The 19,731-nt window shown below is 41.7% G+C and overlaps 2 protein-coding genes across 2 annotated transcripts; one reads left to right on the forward strand and one right to left on the reverse strand.

The window, feature by feature from the left end:
- Nucleotides 1-8,489: 8,489 nt before the first annotated feature.
- Nucleotides 8,490-11,042, forward strand: slc25a4 (solute carrier family 25 member 4). The gene is made up of 4 exons (XM_071526254.1): nucleotides 8,490-8,677; nucleotides 9,574-10,060; nucleotides 10,190-10,330; nucleotides 10,485-11,042. The coding sequence occupies exons 1-4, from the start codon at nucleotides 8,567-8,569 to the stop codon at nucleotides 10,640-10,642; spliced, it is 897 nt and encodes a 298-aa protein (XP_071382355.1). The 5' UTR covers nucleotides 8,490-8,566; the 3' UTR covers nucleotides 10,643-11,042.
- Nucleotides 11,043-11,805: 763 nt separating this feature from the next.
- cfap97 (cilia and flagella associated protein 97) lies at nucleotides 11,806-18,456 on the reverse strand. The gene is made up of 5 exons (XM_071526297.1): nucleotides 18,321-18,456; nucleotides 17,036-18,019; nucleotides 16,366-16,646; nucleotides 13,129-13,291; nucleotides 11,806-12,423 (listed from the first exon to the last, which is right to left on the reverse strand). Exons 2-5 carry the CDS (start codon nucleotides 17,982-17,984, stop codon nucleotides 12,296-12,298), a joined length of 1,521 nt encoding a protein of 506 aa, XP_071382398.1. The 5' UTR covers nucleotides 17,985-18,019; nucleotides 18,321-18,456; the 3' UTR covers nucleotides 11,806-12,295.
- Nucleotides 18,457-19,731: the final 1,275 nt, after the last annotated feature.

Here is a 19,731-nt window from a genome sequence, read left to right on the forward strand (position 1 = left end):
TGGAGTTATTGTCAGATCCAGCAGAGAGGACAGTGACTTTTGTTCCCTCACAACATTCAGGTTGATGCAGGATGGTGACAGAGCTTTCAGCAGCGGCCTCAGTCTGTGCACAAGAGTCGACCGTTTCCAATGATAAAAGGATATTGTTCGTCCTCCTTCTCCAAGTCCTGGAGGAACAGCATCAGTTTAGAATCAGCTTTGACGATTGGCTCCCACTCATCAAGATGATCTTCAGTGGGAGCATGGCGTGCAGCGCAGGCAGCCATAAATGTAGAACTCACTGTTGAGGAAGCATAGATGTGCTTTTCACCAAGTTCCTCCTCCTCCAGGAGGACTGAGAGGAACTGCATCAGGTGAGAATTAGTGCCCAAATGGTTCCCATTTGTCAAGCTGTTCCAGAGTCGGCCCATGCTGTGGGGAGCAGTCAACTGCAAATCTAGAGAGATGTGATGAAGCGGAGAGGAGATCCTCACCAAATCTCTGCTTCTCCAAGTCAAAGTGGGATTTGACCAGTGGCTCCCACTCATCCAGGCAGCCCAGAGTGGATCCATAGGGTGAGCAGCAGTCAGCCACAAATCCAGATGTGTCACATGGGCAAGCATAGAGGTATCTCTGTCCAACTGCCTCCAGGTGGTAGTCATCGTCAAAACCAAAGGGGGAGTGCTGAAGCAGCCTCAATCTCTCAATGAGTTTGAAGTCATCAGTCATTATTTGTTCCCATATATTGAGGCTCTCAAATCCACAAGCAGGTTTGGAGCCGAGACCAACAGCAGGCTGAGGTGAAAGGTCACAGTCCAGCTCAGAAGGAACTCCAGAGAAACTAGAGGCTTCAGCATAAAGATAACGCTCTTTCCTCTGGACTTTCGCAAACACGCAGTTGATGTTTTCATGGCGATCGTCATTAAGGGCATTGAGTCGAGCGACCATTTGCATGGATGCTGAAAGAAATGCAATGGCAACATCTTAATAATCAAATAACCATAAGGCCACCTGATGTAGCTTCATTCAAGGTCAGCAGGCTTCATCATAGCTTCATTGTATGCCTTTTATCATAGTTTTGTTTCAACAACAAATCTAACTGTGAATTTACAATGTAAATAAAACTAAGGAAGAGCTGGACACAAATGCAAATCCTTCAACACACACAACTATCCTGACTGTCTGTCTCTTGTTTGTCTGTTAAGCAAAATCCTTTGTACTAATCTTTTCCTGTTAAAATAATAAAATAAAACTCTGCTGCATTCTGTCCAGCTGCATTATGATTCATCAGATGAAGCTGAATATTTGGAATTTTTATTAAGATACCGTATTTAGCTAGTCAGCTCACTCTAATCTTAATACTACCTACTACTATTACAACTATATATAACTATTACCTATTACTACTACCTACTATCATATCTGAGGGGATACTTTAGGAAAATAAAAATAATTCAATTCAGCTTTTCAGGTAGAATTTCTTTTTTGCAGAACAACCTGTGCATCAACCCATGTAGTTAATAGAAACATGGGCAGCACTTTACAATGGCCTTGTTCCAGTGCATGAACCTTTAAGCACCTCAACCTTGTTTTGTCCCCCCTAATTACGTTATTGTACCCTGTAATTATTTTGCAGTAATGACGAAAACAGTTACACCATAACGACCTTATAAATCTCTCATAATTACAAATTTGGCTTCCAACCAGACTTACATCAACTGAAATGACTTACTTTCAGCCTGCAGGGAATTCCTCCCAAATCACAGCATGTGCGTTGCCATCAACCTTTTCTGCTTTGCATTGGAAGCAATTGGATATGGGTTGTCCATTCCCCCGTTCTGCTTGCTTCATTATTTAACTTAATTTCATTATTTAAATTAATTTAACTTTATTTAACTTTTCACAAATCACGTTTGCATCAGTTTATTGGAGGGCGAGTATTATCTGCCCTGTTTTTTAATGTGTTCATTAAATTTAGCAAAAAAAGTAACCTTATTCCTTATTAGTTAATTAATAAACATGAAGCATGTTTATGGGTACTTGTAATAAAGATGAGAACAAAAGGCAAGGTTTGTAGACTATTTCTAGAGCCTTCCTGTGTTCAATTGGGTGAAGTCATCCAGTTTGATTCTTGTTTTGTGATTTTCACGCCGAACTCAAGTTAAACATAATGATGCTCTCTCCACCAGCCAGGCACAGACAACCCCTGCAGCTTGTCAATGAAATGGGCTTTCTCACAAATAAACATTGTCCATCACACTGAAGTTTAAATAGATTGGGCTCAATTATAATGTCCATAATAAAATCAGTACATTTACATACATACAAGTAGATTTAAACAATAGAGCTACTAGAGGATAAACTCTTGACAAGTTGTCCGACAAAATCTGCCTCGTTACACGCTCTAATTCCAGATGAGATTATTTCACAGCTAAAATAACCCCACTAATTTGGCAGTGAGGGCTGTTAAGAGGGTTTCAGAGTAGGTCTTAAATGGCCTTGAGATGTGAAGAGGTTGTTGTCTTATTGAGTAGAATGAAGAATGGAAAGCTCTTACATGGATCTGGTTCACACACTTGTGAGAGGGCCCATCATCTTAAGGGTGCTACAGGCATATCACTCCTCTGAATTGATTAGTTCGTCATGACTGACCACCGGTCCAAGTGGAATTCTTTCTTTATGAGTGAAGGCAGACTGCTGTGGTTTAGAAGTTTCTACAATTTGGTGTAAAGACAACAGGTATTGAGAGGTAAAAGAGACTGAAGCGTCATCGCAAAGAAAATGGTAGTTTTTATTCTGGTCACACATTGTGTTGCGGGGGCTGCTGGAGTGGGATTCAGTGACGGTACTTACGTATATGCACCTGCTAATATTTGGGATATCAAGTATTCCAGTTTTTTAATTGGTCCGAGTAAACATTATTCAATTTATATTAACCCTGATGAGCTCTTATCCTGATTATGAGAATATATACCAACATTATCCAATGACATGACAGTTCTGTTTCAATTTCTTTTCAAATTCTGTTATATTTAGAAATTTCTGTGTATTTGTGTGTACAGGGATATTTGACATGAAGACACATTAAAACAACTTATCCCAAACAAAACCTTAACAAGGATGTGAGCTATTTTAGAATAAGTGTAACTTTACACCCTCGACAAGCAACCATGTAAAAATAATTACATGTAAAAATGAACACAAACGTATGCACATGCCCTCTCTCTCTCTCTCTCTCACTCTCTGTCTCTCTATCTCTCTCTTTCTCTCTAATATAGTGACTGATCCTGGTAATTCACATCCTACAGCCTCGCTAAACCTTGAAAATGGACTGTGAGCAATGTTTACTTTGACCACTTTATCCAATTTAGGGACCTTAATCTGCAGAAGCTTTGATAAATTAGCTCCAGCTTCTGCATACTTTCCTGCCTCTTAGTCCCAACGTCACAGTAGAAGTATAAACAGTGTGACACTATTGAACACTGGAAACTCTGTAACTAAACCTAACTGCAACTCATCTTAATTAGCCTATGCTGTATATATTGTGTACATACACATATCTAACTTTTGACTGGGAGATGCAATGCTATTTTAACTGTGTAATTCTCAAATGGATTGAAAGGATTTAATGAGGAAAAGAAGTCCCAGCAAGCTATATAGATCTCAGTTATAAAGATACAATTGATATTGTTTGCTCGGATGGTAAATTTGTTTTCACAATTATAACGATGAAAACTTTGACATCAAATTTGGACTAACTGGAGCTAAGGTGCAACAAGTGTCACACGTTGCCATTCCCAGTTAATACCAGTGTTTGGAATGCAACACTGTGACCATTTTAGTTGTTTAGGGCATATACAGCATAATCACTGGAAAAAACTGAACATGAATTTTGATTTCCCATACTGCCAGGTCGACCAGCTTTGCAACATCATAGCAAAATACTCTGCAAAGTCTCTCCATACCCTACAAGTGGTTGCTAGACTAACAAACATTTTCAAAAGATAACAATACATGGACAATTGTTGGAGACTTATGGATAAGTCCTGTCACTCAGTGCCAAACAGCAATGGATAATAAGCTTACAGAGTTCAGTCGTTTGACTCCCCCCCTCCAACCTCAGACTTCCTACTCTTCCCCCTCTTCTTCTTCTGTCTCCCTCTCCTCCTTTCCACCTTACCCCCAGTGTCGCTCTCATCTTCTCTCCCCTTCTTCCTTTCACCCCACCCCTCTTTCTCATGAACCCCTTTCATTCTGCCTCTCTCCCTCAGACCCAACGTCTCTCACCCTCTCCGCCCCCCTCCCACCCCGTCCATCCCTTCGTCCCCCACTGACTGTGTGTCTCCAGGTCTTCCTGATTGGTCATGGGGATTTCTCAGGCCTCCTCCTTCTCCATCGCAGAGTGTGTGTGTGTGTGTGTGTCTGCGCGCTCCTGTCTGTCCACCATGGCTGCTCTGCCACTGCCACTGCCCTGACTGCGGGTGAGAAACGTCAGCTGCATGACGCTCTCTCTCTTTTTTTTTTTTACACACAGACACACACATGCGCCTTTGACTCATATTGTCCCCAGTCAGCTTCTTTAACGTTTATGAAAACAGGCCAACAATGGCACCAAAGAGAAGAGGGAAAAACATAAATAATCTCCTTCCCCCTGTGCCCTGGAGCTCTCTGTTCCTCCGGCCACTGAGCAGTGCCCAGTGTGCATCCTGCCCTGCTGGATTTGAGGCAAGAGGATTGCATTAGCATTGTGACTTTAAACAGGAGGCTGTTAGGATCTGGCATTGTTGTGGTATAAACAGCCAACACGCTCTTCTCTTGGGAAGGCTCCAAGCTTTTGTTGGCCCATAGCCTTGTTGTTCTGTGTAAAAACTGTTGGATATTATTGTTGGTAGCACTACAAAGCAAAACACACATTATGTAATATATATATGTATGGTTTACTTGTATATATAGATGTTACATATACTTATAAGATAAGATAAGATAGCACTTTATTAATTACTTACTGCAGTTACTGCTTATATAGGACATTTTCTAGAGAATTGTTGAGGTTAACCACTGATTTTATGTGTGCAGTATTCTCAGTAATCTGAGTTACCATAAAAAAAATATTACAATAAGAGACAGACATTATATGGTTTGAGAAAACTCCTATGCATTATACTGCATTATACGGCAGAGAGCATTTGTCTGACATATTTTTACAAACATGTGTTACATGAAAAAACAAAACTAAAACTCAAACATAACCCAAGTTTCAACAGTATAACCATTTCTCAACGCATCATATTTTTCATTATTAGGAGAAAATGGCAAGTTGTGGAATGAGTGACTGAAACATGTGCTATGTGCTGATGTCAGAAGCAACCAGTTGTCCCATGCTGGTGAGTTTTGAACCCTAATATCTGTGGTTTTAACCCTGTCTGACATTCATAATCTCTATTCTCCTGGACTCTCTGCTGATCTGAGGTGGACAGTAGGGGGTGTTAGGAATATAAAGATCGTTGTCACTGCCACCTCTCAATCAATAGTATCAATGACTGTATTGGCGTAAAGGTTGTGTGCAAGTGCTTTGTGTGTGTGCGTGTGTGTGTGTGTGTGTGTGTGTATGGGGGGGGGTTCTAACCGTCTGACACCTGCAGCTCTTAGCTATGGCTCTTCATACTCAAAATGCTAATCCAAGCCCGCTCACCCCCCACACCCTCTACCCCCAAGATACTCACTGAACTGACTGAACGACCGCTTTCCCAAGTCCGGATTAGATTTAACAGTGGAAAAAAAAGTTTTTATTGGCAGGAAACAAAAAAATGATAACATGCTGAAAATAATGAGATACAAACTGCTTAATGCACTCAAAAACATCCTCAATCTGCATCTTCCGTAACAACAAACTTGTGCATCACTCACTGGTTGACAATAATAGGAATTCTGACAATGCAGAAAAATTGAGTAGCGCATGATGTTGTAAAACTAGATTGATTGAGGGAATATCCTATTTTAAAGAAAACTGATCTAACAGTAAGCTTAAACCACGCCATAAAATCGCACTGTCCCTGGCAGCTCAGACCAGACATGTTCTCTTAAAGTTTTACTGGGCAATCTGACCAACTCGCGTATAAATCCATGCTGTGAAACTGCAAAAGAATGATTTTTGCTTGCGAACACCAGGTTTGGGCCCCTGAGTCAGCAAGCATCTGCCTTACTGAAGTGTATTTGAGCACTGAATCCCTGCACAGCTCTGTAGCTGATCCTGACCTCTGACCCCCCTGTGGATGAGGCTATTGAAAAGAGAATTTCCCTATGGGGATCAAGAAAGTGACGCATTATTAGCATTGTTTTGTATGAAGCGTGGGGTAAATAAGGAAAAGCACCTGTTTCACTGGGTCCCAGATTTGGGCTCTATGGAAGCTAGTGCTGATCCTGAAGTTAATCCAGCTCTCTGCTGCCATCCACTGACTGGTCTGCACAACAACACACCCGAAAGGTAATGGAAAGGTAAAACGGCATATTTGTAGTTTCTTCTAGCAGCTTCTTGATAAGCAAATGTCACAGTTCATTGCATTAGTTGTTAATGTTCAGCATTATTGAATAGAATTTTCAGTATGGATCAAATGGCATCATGTTGTTTCAACCTGTTAGGAACAGGATCTACCAGGCTGGCAGAAACAGTGTGAAACCCAGTCATATACAGGAGAGAGAAAACAGCATCTTGTATAAAGGGTGTGAAAAGAACATATTCAAATCAAATCAAATCAAATCGAATTCCCCTCACTGTCTGTTGGTGAGGTGAAATCTAATAAGAGGGCAACATCTTGGGAGTTAGTTCTGTTGCCTTCTAGTATTAGTATCAGGAAACAAGTTGAGTAAGTTTACTAGTTTGCCCAATCCACATAGGAAAGGAGCGCCACCAAGTGGTCATTTAAGAGGCTGCTGTTTGTAGTGAAGGGAATAGAAGAGAAGAGAGGGATTGAACTTGATGCTGCATGGGTTAACCCTAACCCGCCACACCGCAATCGGGAAGCTGCGCTGCTGCTCCTCCCCAGCAAGAAAATAAAAAATCTCTAAAAAGCCAAAACTCCTAATAGCTTCGGCTATATGAACAAGCATCTTGGCCGCTTTGAATTTGGTGCAACAGGAGGCTAATTAATAATCATAGTGTCAATTAACTGCTGGACACTTCACACCATACAGGTATGAAAAGTAGCCGAATGAGATCAAATCAGGAAGGAGTCAATTATATACTGCATTTAAACATTATAACGTCATCCTTAGCTCTCTCCCTCTACATTGTGCGTCATGGTCTAACCAATGCCAGTCCCGTTCCCTTCTCTGCAGCCAGGCGAGTCCAAGTCTACGGGCTACCCAGTGTCTGTATCATATTGCTCTCTTCCTGTCAAAACTGCTGGCCGTTGCTGCACCTGTCTCCTCGAAGCCAGCCAGGATAAAAAAAAAAAAAGCATTTCCGGCCATAACTTTCAAAATAAAACCCTTACAGACGAACAGCGCTTTTTTTCCGCGACATTTTTATTTTGAAAGAAAAACAGCCGTGTCCGGTTGTATTCTGTATATCTGTGGATGACTTGACGCAGGATCCCAACAGGTGCCAAAAGTGAGTGTGCAGCAAACCTGACAGTGTGCTGTGAGGAAACGACAAGTAGCCCGAAAAATAGTGAAAGCAGGTTGGATTTGGTGATTCGACCACGTGATTTCCCTGCTTCTGCTCTGAAATAAAGTCCCCCCCCGACCCCAACACACACAACATACACAAATCAAGCATTGACCCCAGATGCCCAGGGCTTTGGGATCAACAGGATAAGCTAATATTAGTTAGCCTATGTATGGATCTGCCTCAACCCGGAGTAAAAGCCTCTTTTCTCCTATTAAAAGTATAGTTGGCTTTCTCCACGATCATAGCATGCAGGTTTGTGTGTGTGTGTGTGTGTGTGTGTGTGTGTGTGTCTGGAAAAGGGTCATCTTTACCAATCCTAAATTCTGAGATGAAAGGAATCCATTATGGTCTAACATTCTTTTATTATGATGACTGTAAACAGACTGTAAACCGACAGACTGGATCCCATTTATCCATCCCTCTTTAATTCATTTATTCATTTTAGGGCTGTAGGAAACTCCATTGACCTACAAGTGGTCAGTATGGTTGGAGCATGGATGAGAAGGCCTGCGTTGCCTACAAGGCTTCAGTGTAAAGACTTTACCGTGATGAGGATTTGGTTAGATTCCAAACAAAATTGTTGTTTTTAAAGAATAGTTCAGTTACATTAGCAATTTACAGACTGGGAATTTAGTTGATTGTGCCCTTTAAACGTCCCTGGAGGCATTGGCCGAGTCTTAATTTCATGAACATGGCGTGCGTCTTGAACTTTAACCTCGGATATTTATTCGGCCTCGTTTATCTGTTTGACAAACTGCAAATCCATCACCCTAAATTCTCGCGATAAATGGCTCTGATATATTAGGAGAGATGGGGGGGCTTCGTCCACTTGGAGGGGCGTTGGGTTTCCTTGAGGACCATAGTGAGGTTTGGAGCAGTTAAGGGTCTCACATCTGCACAACGAGAAAAAAACCAACCATGTCGGACGCGGTGGTTAGTTTCATGAAGGACTTTTTGGCGGGTGGCATTGCTGCTGCCATCTCCAAAACAGCTGTTGCTCCTATTGAGAGAGTAAAGTTGTTGCTGCAGGTAAGATAATTGAGCCACATGTCGCCCATAGCATAATGGCATAACTCGCTGGCTTGTGCGTAAAGTGTGCGTAAAGATTGGCTAAATGACGAACCAAACACTAAACACGTACAATCGAAATCTATTTTCGAATCGCTTCATGAATCTCTCTATATATCAAGCTGTGCAGCGACTAGGTTCAATTAGTGAGGTTACATAACGACTTGGAGCATGTCAGAACTCCTTCCTCAGTGTGGAGACGTTTTACGCACCGGGTCTGCCGCTTTCCGATGCTGCTGCTTTGGTGGAAAGGATGACAAAGTGTTTTAAAGTGGAAAGCTGATGACCATTTTGGCCTTTCTTTCTGTGACAATTCAAAATGTAGTTTTGAAAAATGTAAGTCACTCTTTGGATTCAAATGAATATACTGTATGCTACCCATGCGCTTCATATAGACAGTTTTAATAAAATGGCCATTGGTACAACACTAGTTTATTGGCTACATTTGTACAGCCAATAAGTTCATTACTATTCCAATTTAAAACGTGACCGCAGTAATATTCAGTGTAAGGAAATTGCTAAATTTAACTTGAAGCATGCAACCCAATACGCACAGCCGTTTCTCAAGTAACATTAAGGAGTGGGCCTGTAGCCTACTAGGCCTACAACTACAGATGGCTGGCCAGAGAACATTAAGCACCGTACATCACAGTAAGATGATGTAAATACTAATATTAAAACTGTAGTAAAATATTTAACGAAAACCTAATTATTAGGCTATGTGTTGCTCAGAGAAAAGGAGCCGTGATGAAGTGCTTTTACGCAAATGTTTGCTCTAAGACTGACCACAATTTGCAGGTTAAGAGTAGTCAGTGTGTGTCTTTTTATGACCATTTTGTGGTTTTCTTCTCTCACAGGTCCAGCATGCCAGCAAACAGATCACCGTAGAGACACAGTACAAGGGAATCATTGACTGTGTGGTTAGGATCCCAAAGGAACAGGGCTTTATTTCCTTCTGGAGAGGCAACCTGGCCAATGTGATCCGTTACTTCCCCACCCAAGCCCTCAACTTCGCCTTCAAAGACAAGTACAAGAAGATCTTCCTCGGTGGAGTGGATCAAAAAACACAGTTCTGGCGTTATTTCGCTGGAAACCTGGCATCTGGTGGCGCTGCCGGTGCGACCTCCCTCTGCTTTGTGTATCCTCTGGACTTCGCCAGAACGAGACTTGCTGCCGACATTGGCAAGGGCTCAGCTGAGAGAGAGTTCACCGGTCTTGGAAACTGCATCAGTAAGATCTTCAAAACCGATGGCCTCAAGGGTCTCTACCTGGGATTCAACGTCTCTGTCCAGGGAATCATCATCTACAGAGCGGCCTACTTCGGATGCTTCGACACAGCCAAAGGTGTGCAAATCCCTTGGAACTGACCCTAAACAATGTATTGTTTGTATTGTATGTACAAACAATGTTTGTATTTCTACGTGAAGAGCGAGTGACTTCAATTCTTTTGTCCCAACCTCTTCATTCATACAGGTATGCTGCCAGACCCCAAGAACACGCACATCGTTGTCACCTGGATGATCGCCCAGACCGTCACCGCCGCAGCTGGTCTTGTCTCATACCCCTTCGACACCGTCAGACGTCGCATGATGATGCAGTCTGGACGTAAAGGAGGTGAGTCACCTGTGCCTTTCAAGTCACATCGTAATCATAATGATTTGCTAATATTGGGGTTCAATGAATGCATTTAATAAGTTTGGCGCAAATGCGCAATTTACGCACGGGAATGGGCACTGTGCATGACTAACCAAATGTGTCCATTCAACAGCGGACATCATGTACAAGGGCACAATTGATTGCTGGAAGAAGATCATGAAGGACGAGGGATCCAAAGCCTTCTTCAAGGGTGCCTGGTCCAACGTGATCAGAGGCATGGGCGGTGCCTTTGTGTTGGTGCTCTACGACGAGATCAAGAAGTACACATAAACATTCTAATCTCCCAGTCCCCAAGGAAACCCTTCGTTGCATATGTCTTGATTCTTGTGATAGAGTGATAACAGCTTGTGGTGAATAACAAGGTAGGCACGTCCTCCTCCGAGGCAGCCAGGGGAGGGAGGCGTATTTGGCCTGGGTAAACATGCCTCCTCGGAAATCTGTATATATCTTACCTAAGATGTGCCAAAAGGCGCAGCTAGTCTTTCAGTATAACAAAGTCAAGCTGGACGCACAATGGATTGTTCCAAGAATTACATGCTGATGCAAAGGATGATGTCACCACCTTGCATTTGCTCCTCATACAATTAGTCCATCATGTTACAATTTGTAGAACAGTTGCTGAGGCCCATGTGTTGTTATGTTGTGTCCATTCTCATCCATGTGTACCACCTCATACATTCTTTTAATAAGAATAAAGATGAACTAGTTCTACTGTTTTGTGTTGCTGAATTTCTTTTGTCATGGCAACATGACCACATATTTTTAGTTTTAGACTGCAGTCAAAATTAGAATAGTATCTCAAAGATGTAATATTGAGGTTTTTTTAATCTAGTTGTGGTAGATCTCTACAGGTCTACTGTTCAAATCCCTGACTTTGACCTGTAGTAGTCTGTTTGATTTACAGTCAGTTAATATATGTGATTTGACTGACTTTGCTTTGACAGCTGCACTATTAACAAAAAGCACCAGAAAATATATCATTAGGCTTGTAACATGGCTGAGGCCTTTTTGGTGCGAAAAATAAATAAATATTTCAGCATGCATCAAATATTCCAAATGATCAGTATTACAGTAACACAGTGACTAATTCTCATTTTCTGTATGTGGCATGTGTTTGATTGGTGTGAATGGATGTAAAGGTGGTTTGACAGGTGATGAGTGTGGACATCACCTTACTTGCCATTTTTAAATTAATTCCTATTGTTTACAGTAGATTTTTAGGAATAAGTGTGTAAAAGCAATGATTTGCCAGCTCACTGTGCCCCTAGTTAAAGCTGTGAAAACGGTGCACTGCCCACTCGTAGAACAAGCAGCTTTATTTGATAAGGAACAACAGAAGACAGTATCACAATAAAAATATATATAATTTTTCAAATGATTATCTTTCAACAAAACAAAAACAAAACTCTCAAGAATCTTGTAGAAATGTTCTTTTTCTTTTACAAAACATACAGAAATTGGAGCATATGCACAATTTGCAGCTTATTCATATTTTACAAGAGAACTCCATTCACTGAGATAGGCAACATAATGGCTTTTCTGCTGTTTTTAACATTTAAACAAAGCGGTTAAAGTATAGGCTATATCATCTACAAAAATATAGCAAGTAATTTGCAATGAGCTACAGCGGTTTTCAGAAGCCCAAAGTAAAACTATTACAGCACATTTACAATAGTTATGGGTCCACAGCAAAACATTTACTATCCTTCAGCATCACAGAGCCAAAATTAATGTTCACTTCTTTGGATAAGCGTGACAACACATTCACTGGATAGTTTAAGTCAATTAAATTATTTGAGTAGTGCTAAATAAAAAAAAATCAGAAATTATGCTGATCCCATTATGTGTAAAAAAAAAAAAGATCCTTCAAGCTTTGTACCTTCCAAACGTAACCTTTTGGAATGAAGGGTTGCAGCGAGGCTCTCAGCACCAAGCCGGTCGGGGCACGCTGACTTTGTTAGACCTGGGTGCAGGTGTGGCAGCGGAGTCACCAGCAGCAGAAGCTGCTCTGCTGCTGTGGTGGGCAGCGGCGGCCAGCCTGGGGCCCACACCTGCAGGCAACAACACACATCTACATGAGTCAGTCTGTATTTTCCAAAAGTACATCATCACAGGAAAGTTTTCAACAAGAGATCGCAACTGACATGCGTCCAGATTTGCTACGGTGCACAAATTCCATGTTTTCATGACTAGTGGCTCAAATGTCAAGTGGCAACTTAGAAGAACTCATAACACCACAAGATACACTGATGCAAAAATTAAATGATACGTGGTGTAAAACCATTTCCAATAGCAAATTAAACTGCTCTGACAATTTAGCAATGACAATAAACTGGGTACATGTGCATATACTGTGCAATTTACCTGAAATACAAAGCATATAAACAATCATTTAAGTCAAAATTGATTGAGAGGCCAATTTTGTGTCTGCAATTACCAGGATGTGCATTCACATCACAGAATTATCATCATCAGGGGATCTCAGTCTTTGCCAAAATACAATGGGTAATTTGCAGTGGATTTTCAAATTACCTTACAAATTACTTTAAATGGCACATTTGCACAGGATAAAAATCACTGCCAAGCTCAGTAAATATGACAGATATGTCTAGCCCTCTAGGTCTCTAGAAAGTGAATAGGGATTTTGACAGTTTGAAGTTGCTGGACTGATAGACTGACTAATTAATTTGTGATTAGCCAGTCTTGCTTTGATTTATGACATATTACACATGTTTTTGGTAGCACAGGTCTCCTACCTGACGGTGTCTTGCTGGAGGGCCTCTCTGCTTTAGAGGTGGACCTGAGGATGGGGTATGAGGAAGCTCCCACGTATCTCGCTTGGCGCTGGTAGTCTGCCAGCTGGTCTGAGCGCCTCATGCCAGGCGTGGGCTTGACCGACTCCAACCTCTTCAGGAAAGCCTGTAAGAAAATGCATGGGGCGTTTCCACCTTGTGTGTAGTAATTCAAACCAGGCATACAAATGTCCTAAACTCTCCTGTGATGGCACACTATGGTCCTGCTTACACTGTTAAAGCCATCAGAAGTGGCATCACACTGTTGTCGACAGACATTTGGAATTACTATTCGTAAACTTTCATGGTATCAGGCACGGGGAAGCTATCCATCACTTTTATGCTGTGAATTTTAAAAATGAAAAGGTTTCATTTGTGTCCGCTCTTAAAGCATAAGGCTGGTGTTTTTTAATGCATTGCTTACCGTCAACAAATCCTATGAAAATAACAAAATCAGCAATGATTTTGTTTTGCCAAAAGTCTCGTCCATGTAGCCGGTGCCCAATAAAGCCATGTCCCAGGAGCCATAGAACTCCATTGTATTAAAAACACATCAAAGAGCCATGCCGTTGCTCTGGGCAGCATATCTCATCATCATGATGCACCGGGCCAGCCGACTTTTTCCTCAAACAACTTAATAAGCCAGCTGTAAACACTTTGCGATCTCAGGAAAGTAGTTCCGTAGCACTGAAAATAGTCCCCGGCGTAATGAAGAATTTGTTCCCATTTGAATTTGATTTGGTAATAACTACAACAGTCTGACTTTTTGTGGTAACAGTTAAAGATTTTTTAAAATGAAACTAAATTGGAGCCAATCACTTCCGGGCTGACGGCTAAAAACGGTACGTGGGAAGTCAGAAAGTAACGGGAGTAGAGCAAACGCATTGTTGATTTTGTTATTTTCATAGGATTTGTTGACGGTAAGCAATGCATTAAAAAACACCAGCCTTATCCTTTAAAGAAAGTCTAGGCACGTGGATTTGTGTTATGTGGGGATTCAGCCACAAAACGTAGTGCTGCTAGGTGTGCTGGTAAGCTGAGTATTACGTGGTGAATGAGAAAGTTTTTGTCTAGCATTTAGATAAAGCTATTATTAGTACATCACATTTATTCCCTCTGATGACCTACAGATGAGCTACTAAGGTGCACCATTTATGAAAGCAGTATGCAAATTTAAAATATTTCTATGGCAAAAGCTATATCTAATTTAAAAAGTGTTAACATTATTTATAACGTGAACACCACATAAGTATTAATTACTTTGACTCAAAAAAGACTCACAAAAGAAGCACAAAATGGTCCACATTCTACAAATCCCATTTAAATCAATCCAAAAATAATGAGAACCTGGCAAAACCTGTCAAAGCTGGACTGTACCACTAGGAAAACAAATGGCACTTCAGAGCAAAAATAGTCAAATAACATGGCCAATTCACAGGCAAAACAAACAGTGTAGGCAAGTGGCTCTGAATGTCACACATGCAAGTCACACTCCCACATGCACGCTGTGTGGAAATCTCTCAGTAAGCACCTCAGAAAGCAATGCTAGAAAGAAGCTGAGGGTCAAAAGACCTTCCTCCTAAATTTCATAGGTCCTTCAAAGGCCATAAAAAGGCACTATTGGCTTCTAACTGGAAACAGACGACTTTGAAATCTCTTATCTATGCATCCATATTTGTATCACCTTCTTGAAAGATGATATAGGACATTATGTAGTTTACCTATCTTGAAATTCAAAGAACCAGTTGTACTTTAATGCAGCACAAACGAGGTATCTTACACGTGTAATGTGCAGGGTGGATATACTCATCACACGGCATATTCAATTACTTCACTCTAAGAATAGAGAAGAGAGGGTGCTTTCGCTCTCTGACGATGTAGAGAGAGACTCAAGAGGGAGAACAGTCTGTTCTGAAAAGGATAGGAACACATTCCCCAATAACAGCAGCACTACAAATTATTTGCAAGGTCTCTAATCAGCAATAATGAGCAATGGAAGTAACAGTGTGCTCCTTATGTCGAAGAAAAGGAGGGAATTTTTCTGTCAAGATGGCTTACAAAATGAGATTACAAACACCCCGGTTGCAAATGGCTAATTCAGTTATCATTTGCCAATCCATTTTAAACTGCTGCTTGTGTGACCCTATGCGTCTCCCACCGGGTGGTCAAGCGGAGTTAATGTATGGGGTGCGGGGCTGGAGGCTGAAGGTGCTGAACTCTCTTATAATGTCAGTCTGTGGCGCTGCAGCTAGCCTGCCACCTGCTACCATCTGTCCCAGTCCGTCCGTGTCTGCTTTCACTGGTGACTCTCTCAGACTGACACTGCCCCGACCAAACTACATACCGAGTACCCCAATACATACACACACTTCAGGAGGCAAACATCTATTAAAATAATAAATAATATGTCTTCACACAACCACGCAGTCACGCACACACATGCTCACAGGCTAGAAATATAAAGCCTTCACACCTAGAGTGATAAACTACAAAAAAGATGAAAATTTGAAGCAGATGGTATGACTGTAACAATAACTGTAAGTGCAGCCAGACAGATAACTGTATTTCAGATTGCTCTCAGACTGATTTTTCTGCCTCTAAAACAACCAATTAATACAGCATCCCATTAACAATGCATCTGTGTGTGGTGCATGATGGGGAAATGTTTTAGAGGACATCAGTGATGCAGTAACCTTGTCTGGAATTTTATTTTGCTATCCGGTTTATGAGGACAACTCAATGCATCTTTCACAGACCTGAGTGCTATTAGATTATAGAGAAGTAGTGTTATAGTGTTAGTTGAGGACGTGGCTGCATTGCCTGATGTGAATTTTATAAAATATGTCAGGAACACTTTGTTACAGATGAAGACAGGATGCCATGAAAGTGAAATAACAATGACAAAATGAAAATGTATTTGGCATATTTGCTGATGGGACAAAAGTTCATCAAGAATATTTAAATAGTTGGACCTATGTATTTCATTGTGGGTTTAGAAGGATGTAATTACGCAGCTGAGTATCTGGCACTTCTCTCTAGAGATACAGCAACACCACTGTTTCAATGTTGTGACCCACTGTCATCCGATACCAAGTGCCAATACAATTAATTTATCTGTTTTTCTCCATTACAGTCATCCAACATCCTTTTCATAATTCACAAATTCAACAATTCAAGTATCTGTGCAAGAGATAAACTCACCAGGTTCTCCCTCTCGATGCGTTGCTGTTCCCGCTGCCTGTTGAGCCCACTGTGATAGAGGCGGACTAGAGGCGAGTTATTTGCTATATGGCTTTTCCCCCCCGCCACACTCCCTGGCCTGGACCTGGGAGACGGGCGTGACAACTCTCGAAGGAGCCGCTGGTTCTCCCGATCGATGCGTCGGACCTCGTCGTTGCTGAATGAGTAGTTCTTCCTGTTCCTCCCTCCAGGACAGCCAAAGACCAGTTCACCTCCAACGTGACTCTCTGAACCGAGAGAGCCTTATTGATGAAAGATAATTTATGGAACATGTTAACAAACACTTGCTTTTAAAGGATAATTTCTGGGTTTTTCATGTGATATTTAAATGATGGTTTGACTTGTGAGTATCCTAAGAACCGAGTCGAAAGTATGTGTTGGGTTCTTTGGTTATATTCCTGTTTGTGTGTCGAATACCAGAAAACTCCATATAGGCCTAATCCAGTTCTGCCCAGTACTTGGACTTGAATAAATAACCATCACTAGATCACATGAAAAAAAAACAACAACACAGAAATATCCTTTAGTAGACTTTATATCCCATTACTTTCACCCAAATCTCAGCCAGCAGATAAAGTATGGAGCAGAGCAAAAATATCTAATGAGAAAAGAAAGGCATAGTTTTACTCACACTCATCCACATCCTGATCAGAGTCCTGGTCTACCTGGGGTGTGTTGCAAAGACCACCGGAGGGCACACTCTCCTGCTGCTGCTCGTTCAGACTTCCATCCTCAGCCTCCGTCACTCCAGGTCCAGTCAGGTCCAAGGACTGGAGCGGGCTGATATCAGGAGTGGAGAGGGGGGTCACATCTGTCACTGTGTCTTCAGACTCCTCCGTACGGTTCGGGGGCCAATCTCGGGACCCTGCTGAGCCCGCTCTGGTCCTCCTCACTCCGAGAGACGAAGAGGGAAGGGAGGTCTTTGGCCTGGTCAAGGCGGGGGGATCCGCACTGTAACTCTCATCGCTACAGCCGCTGGAGCTGTCTGTGTCCGTGTCTGCATCAGTCGAAGAGGGAGATGGACTTCGGGGGTGGCGCTTTCTTATCAGTTTCTTAGGAGTGCTTACATTCCTCCCTTTCAAGCCTGTGTGAGCCTCTTCTTCCTCACTCTCATTTTGACTCTGATGGTAGCCATCTTCGTCATCCACCTCTCTGCTGTCAGCCAACAAAGCTATAAATGTTTCATTGAGCCTTTTAGAGTGCAAACTAGAAACCTCCTCGACATTCGCACCATTACTGACCACTTTATTTGATGTACAGGCAATAGATGGTATGCTGGATGCCCTGCTCATCCCTTCTACCTCTGATCCATAGCTGTCCTCTTTCTTTTCTGCTCCACTGGTATTGCTCTTCTCCACTTGCTTCAGATGGATTTTTGCTCCCTCAGTCCTTGGGGACAAACGGCCTACATTTTTATTTTGACTCTGTTTAGCATGCAGCTTCTCAGGCACTGGCAGGCTCTCCTTTCCAGCCTTCACACCCTTCTCCAACCTCTCCCCTCCATCTTTGCCGCTATCATCGCAGTCGCTATCAAAAAATGAGTGATCCACTTCACCTTCTAGTTCACTATGGCTGAACATGTCAGTCCCGACAGTTCAACAGAGAAAAGCTGAATCTGTAAGATAGTGCAACATTAAAACATTAGGTTAATTTCGACAATAACAACACCCGTAACTTGAGCCACACTGTAGTTTATTGTCTCATTACCCGAAGAGCATTTAGCGAGGGATTTAGACATATGAGCCACGGTAGTGGTAATGAAGGAATTCATCATCAACCTCAAGGAATTTCCCATGGCAAGCTAGTTTTACACATTTACACACAGTCAAGGCAAAGCGTGTGCTAACACTAACGTTAAGATGCATACAGTGGCTTGCTAGATTAGCTTACTTAACGATTAACTCTTAGATTCTCACCTGTGGCTGGGCCGCACGATAAACAGTGTGTCATGTTACATTTGCATTTACTCTGCGTTTACCTCTCTTAGGGCGGTGTATTTCCCTGGGTATCTAAGAAAAATGAACAAAACTTATATCGGCATTTTAAACCATCATCGTTAGCTGGTTAGATGCTATATGGGAGCTTGACAAGGGGCCGCGTAACTAGGCAACGTCACTTCCTGACAACGATAGCGTTCCATGCTTGTAACGTCACCGCGTTGCTCAAATGCATTGATTTTTTTTAATATAAATTGAGAAAGTTGCAGAAAAAAATGAAAAAACATCACTGTCCATGTTCGAAAACCTATACGCTTTACAATTTCAGGTGGAGCCTATCTTTTTAAAACTGATAGGCCTAACTTTAAAAATGCGGCCATTTTTTGATGATTAATTAGATGAAATTAACCTTACAGGATCTACAGTATATTGGTAATTTTAATCAATATCTAGCCTACTGGATCACTTGGTTTTACTGCTTTCCCAGTTCTCAGATCAACAGTCTACATATCATAGCTGCTAGTAATTAGAAGCAGCGTTTCCACAGGAGGGCCATTGGTATTTACCAGGGTCAGGGACCTCAAAATCTTTATACAACCCACTCAAAAAAAATCCAACTTCTCCTCTGCACCTCTTTTGGCAAAGAGATGCAAGAAGTACCACATATATTTTATGTGAAGGAAAATTGAGAGACATGACTAATGACTAATTCATGGGTAGGCATGTAACCATGAACACAATTTGACCACTGAATGAGAATTGGCAACAGAGTTGCTGGTCTGCACAATATATATAACATATTAGCTTTCGTTTTGGGTTAACTCTATGGAGCAGCCAATAGGAGAATTTACACTGCAGTGTGATTTGCCCTTGCAGTCAAGATTTGGGTTCACTAAACCTTTGTGAAAAGGGAAATAGAATAAAGAAATGTAATTGCCATAGAAGGTCAAAGAAAAAAAATATGCCAGTCAGTGAAGAAATATGAGAGCGGACATCAGTTGGGTTTCTCTTGTGGATCTATTATGCCAAACTAACTGCTCTGCCTGAGCATCTCCATCAACAAGAAAAGGATTATCTTCAGGCGCGTCCCCTGAAATTACAATTTGTCACGGGTTTTTTTAAATAACATAGTTAGACCTAGAACTGACACACACTAATGAAACGCCAATGGCCCAGAACAAAAGAAGTTTGGGGAATACATCGCATAAACCTGTGTCTGGTCACTGTCATAGGATTTGCATGTCAATGCAAGGGAGGTAGAGTTGGGGATTGGATGGGGGCATTTCTATGGAAGAACCACACTTCTATAGACCCATCAACCCACAGACACAAAAGCACAAAGGGCCATCTACAAAATGAGCTGTCAATAATAAGCTTTAAAGAATTTTCA

This window comes from Centroberyx affinis, unplaced genomic scaffold (assembly GCF_046629955.1).
Source record: "Centroberyx affinis isolate AG114_WGS23_722 - 3 ecotype Tasmania unplaced genomic scaffold, CSIRO-AGI_Caff_v1 ptg001396l_1, whole genome shotgun sequence".
In the NCBI taxonomy this organism is placed as follows: Eukaryota; Metazoa; Chordata; class Actinopteri; order Beryciformes; family Berycidae; genus Centroberyx; species Centroberyx affinis.

Bases quoted from the DNA above. Each gene is read 5' to 3' on its own strand.
- slc25a4 (XM_071526254.1), top strand. From the start codon at position 8,567: ATGTCGGACGCGGTGGTTAGTTTCATGAAGGACTTTTTGGCGGGTGGC. The intron at 10,061-10,189 runs GTGTGCAAATCC...TCATTCATACAG, and splicing joins ATGCTTCGACACAGCCAAAG to GTATGCTGCCAGACCCCAAG. The intron at 10,331-10,484 runs GTGAGTCACCTG...TCCATTCAACAG, and splicing joins GCAGTCTGGACGTAAAGGAG to CGGACATCATGTACAAGGGC.
- cfap97 (XM_071526297.1), bottom strand. From the start codon at position 17,984: ATGTTCAGCCATAGTGAACTAGAAGGTGAAGTGGATCACTCATTTTTT. The intron at 16,647-17,035 runs GTGAGTAAAACT...TTCATCAATAAG, and splicing joins TGATCAGGATGTGGATGAGT to GCTCTCTCGGTTCAGAGAGT. The intron at 13,292-16,365 runs GTGAGTTTATCT...ATTTTCTTACAG, and splicing joins GCATCGAGAGGGAGAACCTG to GCTTTCCTGAAGAGGTTGGA.